This window comes from Oncorhynchus mykiss, chromosome 9 (genome assembly GCF_057628025.1).
Source record: "Oncorhynchus mykiss isolate SJ-2025 chromosome 9, ASM5762802v1, whole genome shotgun sequence".
NCBI classification, from domain to species: Eukaryota; Metazoa; Chordata; class Actinopteri; order Salmoniformes; family Salmonidae; genus Oncorhynchus; species Oncorhynchus mykiss.
In genome coordinates, this window is record NC_143030.1 from 71,624,762 (window position 1) to 71,642,810 (window position 18,049).

Consider the following 18,049-nt stretch of genomic DNA (forward strand, 5'->3'; position numbering starts at 1 on the left):
ATGTCGTTCCACTTCATGATTGTGTCCCACTTGTTGTTGATTCTTCACAAAAAAATAAAGTTTTATATCTTTATGTTTGAAGCCTGAAATGTGGCAAAAGGTCGCAAAGTTCAAGGGGGCCGAATACTTTCGCAAGGCACTGTATTTAAACAGGTAGGCCAGTTGAGAACAAGTTCTAATTTACAACTGCGACCTGGCCAAGACGGGTGGGTGCTGCTATGATGACCAGTGAGCTGAGATAAGGCGGGGCTTTACATAGCAAGCAAAGACTTATAGATGACCTGGAGCCAGTGGGTTTGGTGACGAATATGAAGCGAGGGCCAGCCAACGTGAGCATACAGGTTGCAGTGGTGGGTAGTATTTGGTGCTTTGCTGACAAAACAGATGGCACTGTGATAGACTGCATCCAATTTGCCGAGTAGAGTGTTGGAGGCTATTTTGTAAATGACATCGCCTTAGTCAAGGAGGGGGGGGTCAAGGGGTCAAGGGGGGTAGTCAGTTTTACGACGGTATGTTTGGCAGCATGAGTGAAGGAGGCTTTGTTGCCAAATAGGAAGCCGATTCTAGATTTCATTTTGGATTGGAGATGTTTGATGTGAGTCTGGAAGGAGAGTTTACAGTCTAACCAGACACCTAGGTATTTGTAGTTGTCCACATATTCTAAGTCAGAACTGTCCAGAGTAGTGATGCTAGTCGGGCGGGTGGGTGCGGGCAGCAATCAGTTGAAGAGCATGCATTTAGTTTTTGTCATGTATTGTCATGTTGTGTGTTTCTGTCCTTTCCCTTCACCCTGTCTCCCTCTGCTGGTCGTTGTTAGGTTACCTTTTCTCCCCCTCTTTCCCCCAGCTGTGCCTTGTCTCCTCCTAACTACCCATTCACCCCGTTTCCCACCTGTTCCCTTTTTCCCTCTGATTAGGTCCCTATATCTCTCTCTGTTTTTGTTCCTGTCCTTGTCGGATTCTTGTTTGTTGTGTTTCATGCCTGAACCAGACTATCGTCATGTTTGCTGTAACCTTGTCCTGTCCTGTCGGAATCTGCCGGTCTATCTGAGCCTACCTATGTTTGGTTATTAAAGAAGCTCTGTTTAAGTTAGTTCGCTTTTGGGTCCTCATTCACTCACCGTAACAGAAGAATCCGACCAAGAATGGACCCAGCGACTTCGGATCCTCTCCACTCAGCCGTCGAGATCCAGGGAGCGATGCTAGGCAGACACGAGCAGGAATTGTCTGCTGCTCGACATGCCGTTGAGACCCTGGCCACCCAAGTCTCCAACCTCACAGAACAGGTTCACCATCTCCGCCTCGATCCACCGGCCACTTCCAGGGCTTTCGAATCTCCGGAGCCCAGAATCAATAACCCGCCGTGTTACTCTGGGGAGCCCACTGAATGCCGCTCGTTCCTCACCCAGTGTGATATTGTGTTTTCTCTCCAGCCCAACACTTACGCCAGGAGCACTGCTCGTGTCGCCTACGTCATATCTCTCCTTACTGGACGGGCTCGTGAGTGGGGCACGGCAATCTGGGAGGCAAGGGCTGAGTGTACTAACCAGTATCAGGACTTTAAGGAGGAGATGATACGGGTTTTTGATCGATCTGTTTTTGGGGAGGAGGCTTCCAGGGCCCTGTCTTCCCTATGTCAAGGCAATCGATCCATAACAGACTACTCTATTGAGTTTCGCACTCTTGCTGCCTCCAGTGGCTGGAACGAGCCGGCTTTGCTCGCTCGTCTTCTGGAGGGTCTCCGCGCAGAGGTAAAGGATGAGATTCTCTCCCGGGAGGTTCCTTCCAGCGTGGATTCCTTGATTGAACTCGCTATTCGCATTGAGCGACGGGTTGATCTTCGTCACCGAGCTCGTGGAAAGGAGCTCGCGTTCTCCGTTGCCCCCCTCTCCGCATCACTACCATCTTCCTCTGCCGGCTCGGGAGCTGAGCCTATGCAGCTGGGAGGTATCCGCGTCTCGACTAAGGAGAGGGAACGGAGAATCACCAACCGCCTCTGTCTCTATTGCGGTTCTGCTGGTCATTTTGTCACTTCATGTCCAGTAAAAGCCAGAGCTCATCAGTAAGCGGAGGGCTACTGGTGAGCGCTACTACTCCTGTCTCTCCTTCAAGATCCTGCACTACCTTGTCGGTCCATCTACGCTGGACCGGTTCGTCAGCTTCCTGCAGTGCCTTAATAGACTCTGGGGCGGAGGGCTGTTTTATGGACGAGACCTGGGCTCGGGAACATGACATTCCTCTCAGACAGTTAAGGGAGTCCACGGCCTTGTTCGCCCTGGATGGTAGTCCTCTCCCCAGGATTCAGCGTGAGACGCTACCTTTAACCCTCACTGTTTCTGGTAATCATAGCGAAACCATTTCTTTTTTGATTTTTCGTTCACCTTTTACACCTGTTGTTTTGGGCCATCCCTGGCTAGTTTGTCATAATCCTTCCATTAATTGGTCTAGTAATTCTATCCTCTCCTGGAACGTCTCTTGTCATGTGAAATGTTTAATGTCTGCTATCCCTCCTGTTTCCTCTGTCTCTTCTTCACAGGAGGAGCCTGGTGATTTGACAGGGGTGCCGGAGGAATATCACGATCTGCGCACGGTGTTCAGTCGGTCCAGGGCCACCTCTCTTCCTCCACACCGGTCGTATGATTGTAGTATTGATCTCCTTCCGGGAACCACTCCCCCCCGGGGTAGACTATACTCTCTGTCGGCTCCCGAACGTAAGGCTCTCGAGGATTATTTGTCTGTAGCTCTTGACGCCGGTACCATAGTCCCCTCCTCCTCTCCCGCCGGAGCGGGGTTTTTTTTTGTCAAGAAGAAGGACGGGTCTCTGCGCCCCTGCATAGATTATCGAGGGCTGAATGACATAACAGTTAAGAATCGTTATCCGCTTCCTCTTATGTCTTCAGCCTTCGAGATCCTGCAGGGAGCCAGGTTTTTCACTAAGTTGGACCTTCGTAACGCTTACCATCTCGTGCGCATCAGGGAGGGGGACGAGTGGAAGACGGCGTTTAACACTCCGTTAGGGCACTTTGAATACCGGGTTCTTCCTTTCGGCCTCGCTAACGCTCCAGCTGTCTTTCAGGCATTAGTCAATGATGTCCTGAGAGACATGCTGAACATCTTTGTTTTCGTTTACCTTGACGATATCCTGATTTTTTCACCGTCACTCCAGATTCATGTTCAGCACGTTCGACGTGTCCTCCAGCGCCTTTTAGAGAATTGTCTTTTTGTGAAGGCTGAGAAGTGCACTTTTCATGCCTCCTCCGTCACATTTCTCGGTTCTGTTATTTCCGCTGAAGGCATTAAGATGGATCCCGCTAAGGTCCAAGCTGTCATTGATTGGCCCGCCCCTAAGTCACGCGTCGAGCTGCAGCGCTTTCTCGGCTTCGCGAACTTCTATCGTCGTTTCATCCGTAATTTCGGTCAGGTGGCAGCCCCTCTCACAGCCCTTACTTCTGTCAAGACGTGCTTTAAGTGGTCCGTTTCCGCCCAGGGAGCTTTTGATCTCCTCAAGAATCGTTTTACATCCGCTCCTATCCTTGTTACACCTGACGTCTCTAGACAGTTCGTTGTCGAGGTTGACGCGTCAGAGGTGGGCGTGGGAGCCATTCTTTCTCAGCGCTCCCTCTCTGACGACAAGGTCCACCCATGCGCGTATTTTTCTCATCGCCTGTCGCCGTCGGAACGTAACTATGATGTGGGAAACCGCGAACTGCTCGCCATCCGGTTAGCCCTAGGCGAATGGCGACAGTGGTTGGAGGGGGCGACCGTTCCTTTTGTCGTTTGGACTGACCATAGGAACCTTGAGTACATCCGTTCTGCCAAACGACTTAATGCGCGTCAGGCGCGTTGGGCGCTGTTTTTCGCTCGTTTCGAGTTCGTGATTTCTTATCGTCCGGGCTCTAAGAACACCAAGCCTGATGCTTTATCTCGTCTCTTCAGTTCTTCAGTAGCCTCCACTGACCCCGAGGGGATTCTCCCTGAGGGGCGTGTTGTCGGGTTGACTGTCTGGGGAATTGAGAGGCAGGTAAAGCAAGCGCTCACTCACACTCCGTCGCCGCGCGCTTGTCCTAGGAACCTTCTTTTCGTTCCCGTTCCTACTCGTCTGGCCGTTCTTCAGTGGGCTCACTCTGCCAAGTTAGCCGGCCACCCTGGCGTTCGGGGTACGCTTGCTTCCATTCGCCAGCGTTTTTGGTGGCCCACCCGGGAGCATGACACGCGTCGTTTCGTGGCTGCTTGTTCGGTCTGCGCGCAGACTAAGTCCGGTAACTCCCCTCCTGCCGGCCGTCTCAGGCCGCTTCCCATTCCCTCTCGACCGTGGTCTCACATCGCCTTAGATTTTGTCACCGGACTGCCTTCGTCAGCGGGGAAGACTGTTATTCTTACGGTTGTCGATAGGTTCTCTAAGGCGGCTCATTTCATTCCCCTTGCTAAGCTTCCTTCTGCTAAAGAGACGGCACAAATCTTCATCGAGAATGTTTTCAGAATTCATGGCCTTCCGTCAGACGTCGTTTCGGACAGAGGTCCGCAATTCACGTCTCAATTTTGGAGGGAGTTTTGCCGTTTGATTGGGGCTTCCGTCAGTCTCTCTTCCGGCTTTCACCCCCAGTCTAACGGTCAAGCAGAACGGGCCAATCAGACTATTGGTCGCATCTTACGCAGTCTTTCTTTTCGCAACCCTGCGTCTTGGTCAGAACAGCTCCCCTGGGCAGAATACGCCCACAACTCGCTTCCTTCGTCTGCGACCGGGCTATCTCCTTTTCAGAGTAGCCTCGGGTACCAGCCTCCGCTGTTCTCATCTCAGTTCGCCGAGTCCAGCGTCCCCTCCGCTCAGGCTTTTGTCCAACGTTGCGAGCGCACCTGGAAGAGGGTCAGGTCTGCACTTTGCCGTTATAGGACGCAGACTGTGAGGGCTGCTAATAAGCGTAGAACTAAGAGTCCTAGATATTGTCGCGGTCAGAGAGTTTGGCTCTCCACTCAGAACCTTCCCCTTAAGACGGCTTCTCGCAAGTTGACCCCGCGGTTCATTGGTCCGTTCCGTATTTCTCGGGTCATTAATCCTGTCGCAGTTCGACTTCTTCTTCCGCGATACCTTCGTCGCGTCCACCCGGTCTTCCATGTCTCCTGTATTAAGCCCGTTCTTCGCGCCCCCGCTCGTCTTCCCCCCCCCCCCCCATCCTTGTCGAGGGCGCACCCATCTACAGGGTCCGCAGGATTTTGGACATGCGTCCTCGGGGCCGTGGTCACCAGTACCTCGTTGATTGGGAGGGGTACGGTCCTGAGGAGAGGAGTTGGGTTCCCTCTCGGGACGTGCTGGACCGTGCGCTGATCGAGGATTTCCTCCGTTGCCGCCAGGTTTCCTCCTCGAGTGCGCCAGGAGGCGCTCGGTGAGTGGGGGGGTACTGTCATGTATTGTCATGTTGTGTGTTTCTGTCCTTTCCCTTCACCCTGTCTCCCTCTGCTGGTCGTTGTTAGGTTACCTTTTCTCCCCCTCTTTCCCCCAGCTGTGCCTTGTCTCCTCCTAACTACCCATTCACCCCGTTTCCCACCTGTTCCCTTTTTCCCTCTGATTAGGTCCCTATATCTCTCTCTGTTTTTGTTCCTGTCCTTGTCGGATTCTTGTTTGTTGTGTTTCATGCCTGAACCAGACTATCGTCATGTTTGCTGTAACCTTGTCCTGTCCTGTCGGAATCTGCCGGTCTATCTGAGCCTACCTATGTTTGGTTATTAAAGAAGCTCTGTTTAAGTTAGTTCGCTTTTGGGTCCTCATTCACTCACCGTAACAGTTTTACTTGCATTTAAGAGCAGTTGGAGGCCACGGAAGGAGAGTTGTATGGCATTGAAGCTCATCTGGAGGTTAGTTAACACAGTGTCCAAAGAAGGGCCAGTATACAGAATGGTGTTGTCTGCGTAGAGGTGGATCAGAGAATCACCAGCAGAATCACCAACATCTCTAACGGATATTTCCATCTCTGTACATGAAGCCGCTTGTATGTGCAGTAGAACAGTGTTTTCCCGCAAATTGTATTTTGGAACATTTATGTGCATATTGCTGCACAGAAAATGTGAAGAAACAATAGTTGATTAGCATCATTAGTTAATACGGCGTATACCTCCACTACATAACTTTGATATGCATTGTGGGGAGTATATGCAATGCCCATTGAAAAATAAGCCGGTACATGGCGTATACCTGCGTACAGGGTTGGGGAGTAATTGATTACATGTAATCAGTTAAATGTAATCAGATTATTTTTTTTTTTACGTTAACTGTAATCAGTTACTTTACCAGCAAAATCTTGTAATCAGATTACAAATTATTTTGAAAAACTAGATGATTACTTACTACTTAAAAATGTAGAAAAAATATATATTATGACACCTCTCTGCTTTCTCAATTAAAAAAAGTTTAAGTTTGTTCCACCTGAGCGAGTCACAAGACAGAGACCACTATGATAACACACCAAATGTATTTGATGGATCCTTTTTGTCTTCTTCTAATGCCTCTTAAGGGGGAAAGTAATCAGATTACATTATTGAGTTTGGGTATCCAAACATTACGTTACATTTTGGACAGGTAACTAACTAGTAACTGTAACGGATTGCATTTAGAAAGTAACTTACTCAACTCTGGCTGTGTGTACCCTCCACTACACCACTGCTCAGAGGTGATGGTCAATGAAAGTGTTGTTTGAACAAACGCATACACACAGACACACACACGCACAAACACATACACATATACATACACACACTCTCTCTCCTACCTGTCCGTTCTTCTTCAGGTCAGCCCACATGCTGGTCCCATCTCCGCCCCTCATCAGAACATGGTAGGTGAAGAAGTAGATACCAGGTAGAGGACAGGTGAACTTCCCAGTACTTGGCTCATAGTAGTTCCCTACATTGGTTACCACATCATCAAACTTCAACACCTCGCTGCCCTCGTGCTGTTTCCTTAGCCCTGCATAAAAGGCGATTTTGGGGCTGTAGGAGGGGAAGTAACCGTTAGGTCCAGGGCCGGGAGGCCCCTGTGGCCCTGGCTTGCCTGATTCCCCAGGGGGTCCTCGGGCGCCTGGAGGACCAGGGATCCCAGGGACCCCGCGGAACCCCGTTTTCTTCCGCCCGGGGTATTCCGGTTGAGGGGACATGGCTGTCAGCTCCTGGCCTGGTTGGGCAGTACTATATGTGTCACAGACCATTCTGCAGCTCCCCAGCATCTCATAATGGGTCCCCTCACCGCCACTTCCTTGGCTAGCTCCTCCCCCTTTCATGGTGTGAACCAATAGGGGGATGGCTATCAGGAGGAGTAGAACCATGGCCACGCCCATGGCGGCTCCGATGGCACGCTTCCGACGGCTGAACCGAGAAGCGGCCAGGGTCAGAAAGTCCTCCTCCCCCTTAGATGGAATAGTGCCGGGTGCCAGGGTGGACTATAGATAGACAGAATAGGAAAGACTGGAAAGAAGGTGTGGAGAGGTTTGGTTGCTGTATGTCTGTGGTGCTTTCAGACTAGGTCAACAGGTGTCAGCAGCCAAGAGAGAAGGGTCCGTTGAGACAACATGAGTAGAATGTGGGAGAGAAAAGGAAGATGGCAGACGGAGAGAAGGGAAGAGAGGAACAACAGGAGAGAGGGGGATGATGAAGGGAAAGGGATGGGGAGGGAGCAGGATTTCACTCTTTAAAACCTGCAGTCAGTGTTCAGACAACTCTATGTTGTAGTTTAAAACCTGCAGTCAGTGTTCAGACAACTCTATGTCGTAGTTTAAAACCTGCAGTCAGTGTTCAGACAACTCTATGTTGTAGTTTAAAACCTGCAGTTAGTCTTCAGACAACTCTATGTTGTAGTTTAAAACCTGCAGTCAGTGTTCAGACAACTCTATGTCGTAGTTTAAAACCTGCAGTCAGTGTTCAGACAACTCTATGTTGTAGTTGACATAGTTCATTTCATTTAGCCTCTTTCACCTTTTGTCCTGCTCTTGTCTTCCAGAGTTCTTCTTGTCTTCGCTTTGATCAAATTCCTCCTATTTTCTGCGCATCAAACATCATCCAAACCCAGGCCAAGAGAACGTACAATAGTGAACTTATGTTATCAGAATTTACCAAGAGATCGCTGATTCGACTTCAACTGCCAATTCAGCTAATTATGTACAGTAGACGGTATCATTTTTTTGTCAGTCTCTTCAACAAACCACTTGTGCTTTTCTAAGGGCTCCCCTTATGAATGACAGAAACTCAGGTAACAGAGGTGTCTCTCTGCTGAATACAGCATGACTGAGAGAACAAATAAGAGAAGGAAGAGAAGGGAAAAGAAATTCGATATGTTCAGAGTTGCCTTCCTGTCAGAATCATTTTAGTCCTGTGTGTTTCTAGGGTGGTAGCAGTATTACAGGGTGTCCAGAGCTAGATGGAGGGTGCTGGGGCGAGAAACCAATCAAATCTTTATTTTGTGGTCTAAGGTGTATTCCTCTCTTCATGGACTCACAAAGTCTGTGGAAAGATGAAGAATTAAACAAATACATCATTTACTGGATCTCTTGATTGCGCTTTTTTTATTATCCTGTCCCATGAATATAATTAAAAACTAAACTGTTTTAAGTGAGAAGCAGGGATTGGTCTGAAGCCAAAAAAGAAAGGAAATTCACATGAGCACCACAATGCCTAATCATGCTCTACTTAGTTACAGATCAAATGCTCATTGAGGCTTGAAACTGACAACTCTAATTTAAAACAACTGGTAATTTCTACAAGGAGGACACGGTTTATTTTTTTATGTCCTCTTTTCAGATTTGATAAGAAAAATGCAATTATATAAAATGTTTATCAGGTCTTACTGGGTCAAAATCCAATAATCTGACAAATGTGGTTTTATATTCATCCCTAGGAATCCCTGAATATTTAATTAAGTGCAATTTTCTATTGGAATTTAATTAATTTCCATTTGTCAAGTAATAGTATTTATTAAATACTTATGTATCTAATTATTATTAGCTTATAGGTAGCCTACAGTATTTCTATTCGTTTTATCATCATTGTTAAAACATTTCTCTCTCCAAAATAAATCTGGGAAATCACAAAAACGAAAAGCATGCATTGCACAGTCATTTTACTCACTCTGTCTTCCTATTATAGTGAAACTAAAGTCAAGTAGATTTCTCCATCAGTCGTCTTAGACTCGAGTATATCCAGGTACGAATCCTCCAACAGACACTACGAGGAACTTCGCGTGCCAAATGAATAGCCGAGAGACGCGCGCACTTTTTAAGCAGGAGATGCCCGGGAAGCGAGGAGACAGAATAAGTAATCACTTTTTCTCACCACCACCTGTACGGTAATATCCCCTTTCAACGGTTTCCACTAGCTTCTATAGTCACAAAGTCAGATTCCACAGCCACAAAGTCAGATTCCACAGCCACAAAGTCAAACTTGGTCTTTATTTAAGGTTATAGTTAGGCATACGTTTAGCAGTGAAGTTTAGGGTTAGGTTTAAAATCATATTTTAAGAAGATCAATTGTAGAAAAGGGCGGGGTTTATGACTTTGTGGCTATAGAAGATAGTGATGACCTGTTTCGACTGAGGTCAGTCCAGCTAAGGAACTATGAAGTCCAACATGGATTTCAAGAAATTAGGGAAATAACCAACCCGAACTTGCTAGAAATGTAGCCTAACATTTAGTTTGTTTTGCCCTTGTTAGCTTGTTGTAGTCCAAGTATCTGTTGAGCAGCTTCGGGTTTGTAAAAACCAAATTACTTTAAGGAACTGATTTTTTCCATCTTCAAAAATTTACCACTTCCTCTGCATGTAGGCTACAACACCTGTAAGATCTCTCCTCCCCCTCTCCTTAGGTTTTTGATAGCAGTCATTTTGTTACAAAATATAGGTCTGAGTCTAATTGGGTTCAGGGGGAAAGTAAAAATAATAATATATTTTCAAAAGTACACAAAAGAGATGGTATGAATGGCAATGGTTATATTTTCACCTATTTTCAATAGTTCTGACTCATCTTTAGAGAAACTGCATTGAGCACACATGTAAAAAAAAATACTAAATGAAATTCTAATAATTTAACCAACTTTAGTCAATTGGTTGTTAAATAAAAATCGACAAAATACACTAATGGGTCAAAACAGACAGGGTTAACTTAGACTGTTGACAACATGCAAACTATATTGTGTTGCAAAATGTTTATTGAAAACGTAAATACCCCACTGGGCACACACTGGTTGAATCTACATCAGTTCAATGAAATGACGTTGAACCAACGTGGAATAGACGTTGAATTGACATCTGTGCCCAGTAGAACATTTGCACATTGAGCACTTGTTGTCTCTCAAATACATTGTTACAGTTGTTGGTTAGCAAGCTTGCGAATTTGACCCATATTAGCATAGACGTGACATCAGTCAAACACCTCAAAACAAGACATGGTATCAATGACAAGATACAAACGAGTTGAAACGAGTCACCTACGATGCCCCACAAGGCAGCTTCTTGTCATTGTTACTATCTATCTGACCGTTCAGAATCATAACAACGCACATCTTCCGGCCACATCGATGTGCACACATTATTTTCGTGACGTTGCCAGGCAACCCATCTAAAGAGTTGTAAGGAGGGAGAAATAAGGCGAGGGTGACTAAGAACAATTGTTGTAGTACGTATGGGTTAGGAATGGAGAGATGACACAAAATGTTCCCTAGACTATTGTCTGCGTGACACACACACACAGACACGCGTAGATTATCGTCTGTCTGTTTGAGTCGCTTTCCCTCGCTATCGGGCCTCATTAGGAAGAGATACCTGAGCCACCCTGAGAACCGTTATTTTTCTCTTACACACACACACACACACACACACACAAAGTTCACTGTTTCTGTGCTCCCTCCTTTTTATAGACATGTATTATTATAGTAATATAATAATAGATAGTAAAATAAATAACTTAAAATAATTGAAATGATAGTAATTTACAGTAAATGCATCTTAATTGCCCAATTCATTTACTGTTGTGGTCAAAACGGTAGGAGCATATTATTATATATTTGTTTTACTTGTATGCATTATCTTTGAGGTTTTAGTATATATAATGGCCGTCAATGATTCTAATAAGGTGTTTAAAATGCAGGTTTTAGCTCTGTATCCTCTGAGAGTTGAGTCATCTCTCTCCATGACAGGCTTAATCACACATCTGCATGTTTAAAGTTTAATGGCTGAGGTGAGAGCTGGTGGGAGGCTTTAGGGGAATACATATTGATGATGACTTTGTCATCAATTACCTCTCCTACCTCTCCCTTTCTCTCTCTTTCTCCCTCGCTCCTTAGATATGACCACTGTCAAGGGAGCGAGGGAGATAGTCCATCAGAGAAAGAGAGAAAAAAACTCAGATGATGCCTAACGAGGGTTGAGCTTTTGCGCATTTAGCCTAGTGAATATATCAAAGTCTATGAAGTATGACAACGTGAGACTAGGTTAATGGGGAACGTGAAGAGAAGGAAAAGGTTTTGTTTGGGGCTGAGCTGGAGTAGGCTACTAGAGCCTCATGGGGTTCTCTTTCAGGACTTTACAAGTGCAATCCTGTCCATGTGTTGTCTTAAATGGTGTGTCAGTCTCACTTTGTGGCTTGGTCAGTCTGTCAGTATCATTAAAACTATTAGAACACTAGAACATAACAGAACACTCATCAGAGCTCTAGAAGCAGCCTCACCGTCGACCGGACGACAGATCATCAGGGCCCGCAGTCAGAGGAAATATAGTCAGAATTTGATTTTTAGTGGCTGTTAAAATATTACTGAGCTGATTAATATTAAAATATGTGCATGTCTCTGAGCTATCTGTCTCTCTCTCTCTCTCACTCCCTCATTCCACCTATCTCCCTCTCTTTTGATTATTTTTCTCTCTCTTTCTCTCCCTCCCTCCTCCTCTCTCTCTCTCTCACTCTATTCTTTCCTGTCCTTGTTAGCTGATGTTTGTTATTCCTATTGGGCAAAGGGTTCTTTTTATTTGTGTTATTGAGCAGCGTCCGTCCATGCTCCCAATGCCTCTTCAGATATCAGAGGTGTGAGCAGAACATTCAATTTACTGTAGCTAGGGCCGGGAGACTTATTTTTAAATGTTTGTTTAAGGTGCCTCATATATCGCGGTGCAACAAGGATAAATCTCTCTCTGTCTCTCTCTCTTTCTCTTGCCGTTAATTCAGACTCAGTCGTTTTTCTCCTCTCTGTGTAAAGAGAAAGAACAGGTACTTATTTATGGTCATGTAACTCATGGAATATTTATTGCATTTGTCTGTGCGTGCTTTGTTGTATACGTTATCGCATTGAGCTTTGTGTTCAGCCATTGTCAGAATTCAAGGCTCATTTAAGATTTAATTGAAGGTGATTTCAGAACCTCAAAGAATCAGGACCTGCGTGTTCTTCCATTAGACAAATAAACATAGACTTTGATGATACAGTATGAAGTAGATTTTAGTGAGAACATTGATATATAAAGACGTAAGATATGATTTCACTGTGAGCTCCAGCCAGAGGGATGTACGGATAGTGTTGGAGAGATGCTGAAGGATGGAGGGATAACATTGGTAGGATGGTTGTTGAATCCCCTGGAGGCAGGTTCACAGTCTGATGATGTCTGATGGCCACCATTGCTACTCCCAGTGGTCCCACTCCTCAGCTACCCACAGCTAGACTCACACTACAACAGATCCTACTATCAAATCCCTATCCACTGTCAGGGGGGATATATATCCGTGTGTAAATCAATGTAAATCAATGTAGAGGTCCTTAGGATTTCGAAGATACCCAGCCTTCAACAGGGTTGTTTAGGGGCAGGCCAGAACAACGCACACACACACCACACATACTGTACACCAAACGACAGACAGGAGAGAGTTATTACTCAATATAACGATTGTGGGAGCGGGGATGAGAGATAAACAGTGAACGAGGGGCATCTATTTGACAAATGGTTAGTGACAAAAGAAAGAAAGAGAGAACAAATTCGTAAGACAGGAAAAGGGAATTGAGGGCGTTTATTTTTAAATGCAGCCCATCTCCATTTGTGTGAAGGTATACACTTGAGTGCACAGTGTGTGTGTGTATACAACATGGTGGTGCTGTGCAGTTCCATTAGGCTCTGATTAGGAGGCCTGATCCAGAGTGACAGTGTACAGATTGAGTTGCACAGCAACTCTCATTCTCCCTATTAATAATAAAAGATACACATTGCTCTCTCTCTCTCTCCGTTTCGGTCTCTCTCTCTTCTTTCTTCCCTCTCTCCCTCCTGGTTTGTCCAGATATCTCTTGCTTCCCCCCTCTTCCTCCACTCCAAGCTCGGAGACATGGTCAGACATACTGAGAGAAGTTCTACTCTCTCTCTGCAATTCTCTCTTTAAGTCCACTTCATTTTCTGATTAAACAAAACACAACCTTTCATTTCCTATTCCTATTGCTTAAGCAATAGTAGCTGACACTCTCCCTGAATGTGACATTTGTTATTGGTGGTCATATCGAGGCACATTTTGTTTCTTAAAAAGGTTGGAAAGAACCTTGAGTTAACACTTTACTTGCTAAAGCCTGCAGGTAAAATCATTTTTAAGATGCTCACGACAAGTCTTACAATTCATTATAATAGCATCATACGGAATTATACCTGCCGGCCAGGCTTTAAGTTGGCTGGTATGTTCAGTATATTGTGCCTTAGTTGAAATCATAGATTTGCTTTACACCCACGTTGTCTTTACAAAGAAGTATAATCAATACTTATATTTCTGAACGCTTTGTATTTTGCGTAATTGTTGAGCAAATATTCCCATCAGTTGATCAGATTTCTGCTCATGTTTGATGTACAGTTGAAGTCGGAAGTTTACATACACCTCAGCCAAATATATTTCAACTCAGTTTTCAACCATTCCTGACATTTAATCCAAGTAAAAATTCCCTGTCTTAGGTCAGTTAGGATCACCACTTTATTTTAAGAATGTGAAATGTCAGAATAATAGTAGAGAGAATTATTTATTTCAGCTTTTATTTCTTTCATCACATTCCCAGTGGATCAGAAGTTTACATGCACTCAATTAGTATTTGGTAGCATTGCCTTTAAATTGTTTAACTTGGGCCAAACGTTTCGGGTAGCCTTCCACAAGCTTCCCACAATAAGTTGGGTGAATTTTGGCCCATTCCTCCTGACAGAGCTGGTGTAATTGAATTTGGTTTGTAGGCCTCCTTGCACACGCTTTTTCAGTTCTGCCCACATATTTTCTATAGGGTTGAGGTCAGGGTTTTGTGATGGCCACTCCAATACCTTGACTTTGTTGTTCTTAAGCCATTTTGCCACAACTTTGGAAGTATGCTTATCGTCATTGTCCATTTGGAAGACCCATTTGCGACCAAGCTTTAACTTCCTGCCTGACTGATGTCTTGAGATGTTGCTTCAATATTTCCACAGAATTTTCCTACCTCATGAAGCCATCTATTTTGTGAAGTGCACCTGTCCCTCTGCAGCAAAGCACCCCCACAACATGATGCTGCCACCCCCGTGCTTCACGGTTGGGATGGTGTTCTTCGGCTTGCAAGCCTCCCCCTTTTTCCTCCAAACATAACGATGGTCATAATGGCCAAACAGTTATATTTTTGTTTCATCAGACTAGAGGACATTTCTCCAAAAACATACAATCTTTGTCCTCATGTGCAGTCTGGCTTTTTTATGGCGGTTTTGGAGCAGTGGTTTCTTCCTTGCTGAGCAGCCTTTCAGGTTATGTTGATATAGGACTCGTTTTACTGTGGATATAGATACTTTTGTACCCGTTTCATCCAGCATCTTCACAAGGGACTGATTAGCACTTTTTGCACCAAAGTACGCAAAGTTATACCTCACTTCTGAATTTTTCAAGTTATTACATAAAACCGATCAGAATTCCAAAGAATGCCAAAGTCGGAAAATGTTTTTCCGGGGTGTGATGTAAAATGGAGAACTAAAATGGAGAATTTTGCACGGATTACTACTGGTTTACATTTAATTTTCAGACAACTTAGAAGCAAATACTTTATGAATGTATTGTTACAAATCAACTTCAAGGTTGTTTGCCAACTAGCATGCTAACGTTAGCCCTACTAGTCTGCTAACGTTAGCTCTAATGCTAATGTTACACTCTATCAACACCTAGCTTACAGCTACATTAAAGTAAGCCAAAGTTTTAGACATACACAACACCATCTAACTAGTTATCAAAGAAAGTTAGCTATATGCAATTATCTTTGCCAAAAAGCTAGCCAGTCAGCTAACGTTATCTATTTGAGCCAACTAGCTATTAGCCTAGCCAGCCTAGCCAACCACCATAGTTATGGTCTGCAAGCTAGAGCCCAACTACTGGAGACCAGCTAGAACACAACTAACACAACACAACTAAAACATAACCGCAGATTAAAAGTAGAGAGAGCAGATTTACTGATTGATGTCTGGGGCCCTTGCAAGGCAGAGAGAGTCAGGGAAATCGGAAATAGATAGATCCCAGATGTCCATCAGCTAGCTCGCTAGCACTAAGCCAAGGTGGAAAAAGTTACAAAACTCCAATAGCCTACTTCACAGAAAACATGCTGAAAAGTTGACAAAACAAAAAGGACAACAGACGAGGTACTAGGCAAGCAGGTGTGATTTTCTCTTTAGTTTTGAGCCCACGGCAAAAAGGCACCAGAGCCTGCTGTGCTAATGGGTTCCCACTAAATAACATAACCACAAAGTCTGTGAAAAGCATGCTGCACGGACGCACGTGCCCCATATTCTCCTTGTTTACATCACACTTGAGCTAACATACGAACTCGGTAGCACAGACTAGATCCTCCATATGATGTTGATAAATAGTGCATTATGGGTACTTTAGAAGATAGCCAGAAATAAGTAAATAAATATGTAATAACCCGAAAACATAACTACTTTTGTACTTATAGGTAACCTGATCTTGACTAAAACTAAGTTACTAATCCTTTGATTTCCTTTAAGGCAAACTAACAGGCTCACTTTTGAACTCCCCATCTACTCAAATCCGATAAAACAATATAGAGGTAAGATAGATATCAATTTTGAGACATGACATGTTGTATTTCATATTTTAGTATACGCTTTTCATATTAATGCGGAATTCCTGTTATTTTTCTAAGATTTCTCATAAAAACAAGCATATCTCTGTAAAATGTCAACAGAGCACTGAGAATACCACAAGCTTTTTAATGTCAAAGCCTTTTACATTTATTTCAGGTCGATTCATGTTAATTGAGATTTTTGCGACCAACGGAAACAATTTCGCAGAAGACCACCACAACATCTAAACTTCTCAAAAGTCTCTGCGAGAAGCACCCCTTCAAATTAGTGGATTTGGCTAATTCAGCCACAGCCATGCAATCTCCATAGACAAACATTGGCAGAAGAATGGCCTTACTGAAGAGCTCAGTGACTTTCAACGTGGCACCGTCATAAGATGCCAGCTTACCAAAAAGTCTGTTTGTCAAATTTCTGCCCCGCTAGAGCTGCCTCGGTCAACTGTAAGGGCTTTTATTGTGAAGTGGAAACGTCTAGGAGTAACAACGGCTCACAGAATGGGACAGTCGAGTGGTGAAGTGCATAGAGCATAAAAATCATCTGTCCTCGGTTGCAACACTCACTACCAAGTTCCAAACTGACTCTATAAACAACGTCAGCACAATAACTGTTAGTCGAGAGTTTCATGAAATGGGTTTCCATGGCTGAGCAGCCGCACACAGGCCTAAGATCACCATGCGCAATGCCAAACATTTGCTGGAGTGGTGTAAAGCTTGCCACCATTGGACTCTGGAGCAAAACTCGTTCTCTGGAGTGATGAATCACACCTCACCATCTGGCAGTCCGACAGACTAATCTGGGTTTGGCAGATGCCAGGTGAAAGCTACCTTTCACCTGAATGCATTGAGCCAACTGTAAAGTTTGTTGGAGGAGGAATAATGGTTTGGGGCTGTTTTTAAAGGAAATCTTAACTTTACAGCATACAATGACATTGCAGAAGATTCTATGCTTCCAACATTGTTTCAATAGTTTGGGGAAGGACCTTTCCTGTGCACAAAGCGAGTTCCATACAGAAAGGGTTTGTCGAGATCGGTGTGGAAGAACTTGACTGGCCTGCACAGAGACTTGACCTCAACGCCGACTGCGAGCCCGACCTCACTAATGCTCTTGTGGTTTAATGGAAAGCAATGTTCCAACATCTAGTGGAAAGCCTTCCCAGAAGAGTGGAGGCTGTTCTAGCAGCAATGTTCCAACATCTAGTGGAATGCCTTCCCAGAAGAGTGGAGGCTGTTCTAGCAGCAAAGGGGGACAAAATACATATTAATGCTGATGATTTTGGAATGAGATGTTCGACAAACAGGTGTCCACATACTTTTGAGAAAGACCCCACTGAACGATTCAGAACATGAAAAATCATATTTATCTTGGTAAAATGTATTTATTAACATCAGGAAGTGAAATTGTCCACCCCGCTCTGGGCAAAGTGGGTTGACACCCTATAGTGAGGGTTTGGTCTCAGAAGGAAAAGGAAGGAGATGTGTGTTTTGATTGTTACATTGCTGAAAGTTAATGTGTATTGTGTGTTGTTTTTCCTCACTATCTCTATCATTTACAGTAAACAACCTATTCTGTTATGCCACCATCTCTATTAACTCTGCCTTAAGCTAGAACCTCAGGTGGATATTTGAAACTGTTCCTCCCTATTGTATTTATCAAGCCGGGGCATAAAGTGTGAATGCTATTTTAATTGGATTCCACAAGCCATGAGTTCCAACTGTGGGTTCCTAATGTGAATGCGGGTGAACTCGGATTCAGAGGTCTTCATATGTCGAAGATAAGGCCATCATGTAGAAGATAAGACCATCATGTTGACGAAAAGGCCATCAAGAAAAGGCCATCATGTCAAAGAAAAGGCCACTATGTTGCAGATAAGACCATCATGTAGGAGGTACGGCCATCATGTAGGAGATAAGGCCATCATGTAGGAGATAAGGCCATCATGTAGGAGGTACGGCCATCATGTAGGAGA

General features: G+C 44.6%; 1 protein-coding gene across 3 annotated transcripts in view; it reads right to left on the minus strand.

The window, feature by feature from the left end:
• The window catches only part of LOC118966098 (complement C1q-like protein 4), a 31,964-nt gene extending 23,341 nt beyond the window's left edge, over positions 1 to 8,623 (minus strand). Inside the window, exons 1-2 of one of the 3 annotated variants that reach the window (XM_090185232.1) lie at positions 7,956 to 8,619; positions 6,761 to 7,502 (exon numbers count right to left, since the gene is read on the minus strand). In XM_090185232.1, coding sequence (XP_090041358.1) covers positions 6,761 to 7,321 — 561 coding nt within the window. In that variant the 5' untranslated portion in view covers positions 7,322 to 7,502; positions 7,956 to 8,619. Of the gene's footprint in view, positions 1 to 6,760 lie in introns of all 3 variants that reach the window. The other 2 variants (XM_090185233.1, XM_090185231.1) reach the window with 2 other exon arrangements.
• Positions 8,624 to 18,049: the final 9,426 nt, after the last annotated feature.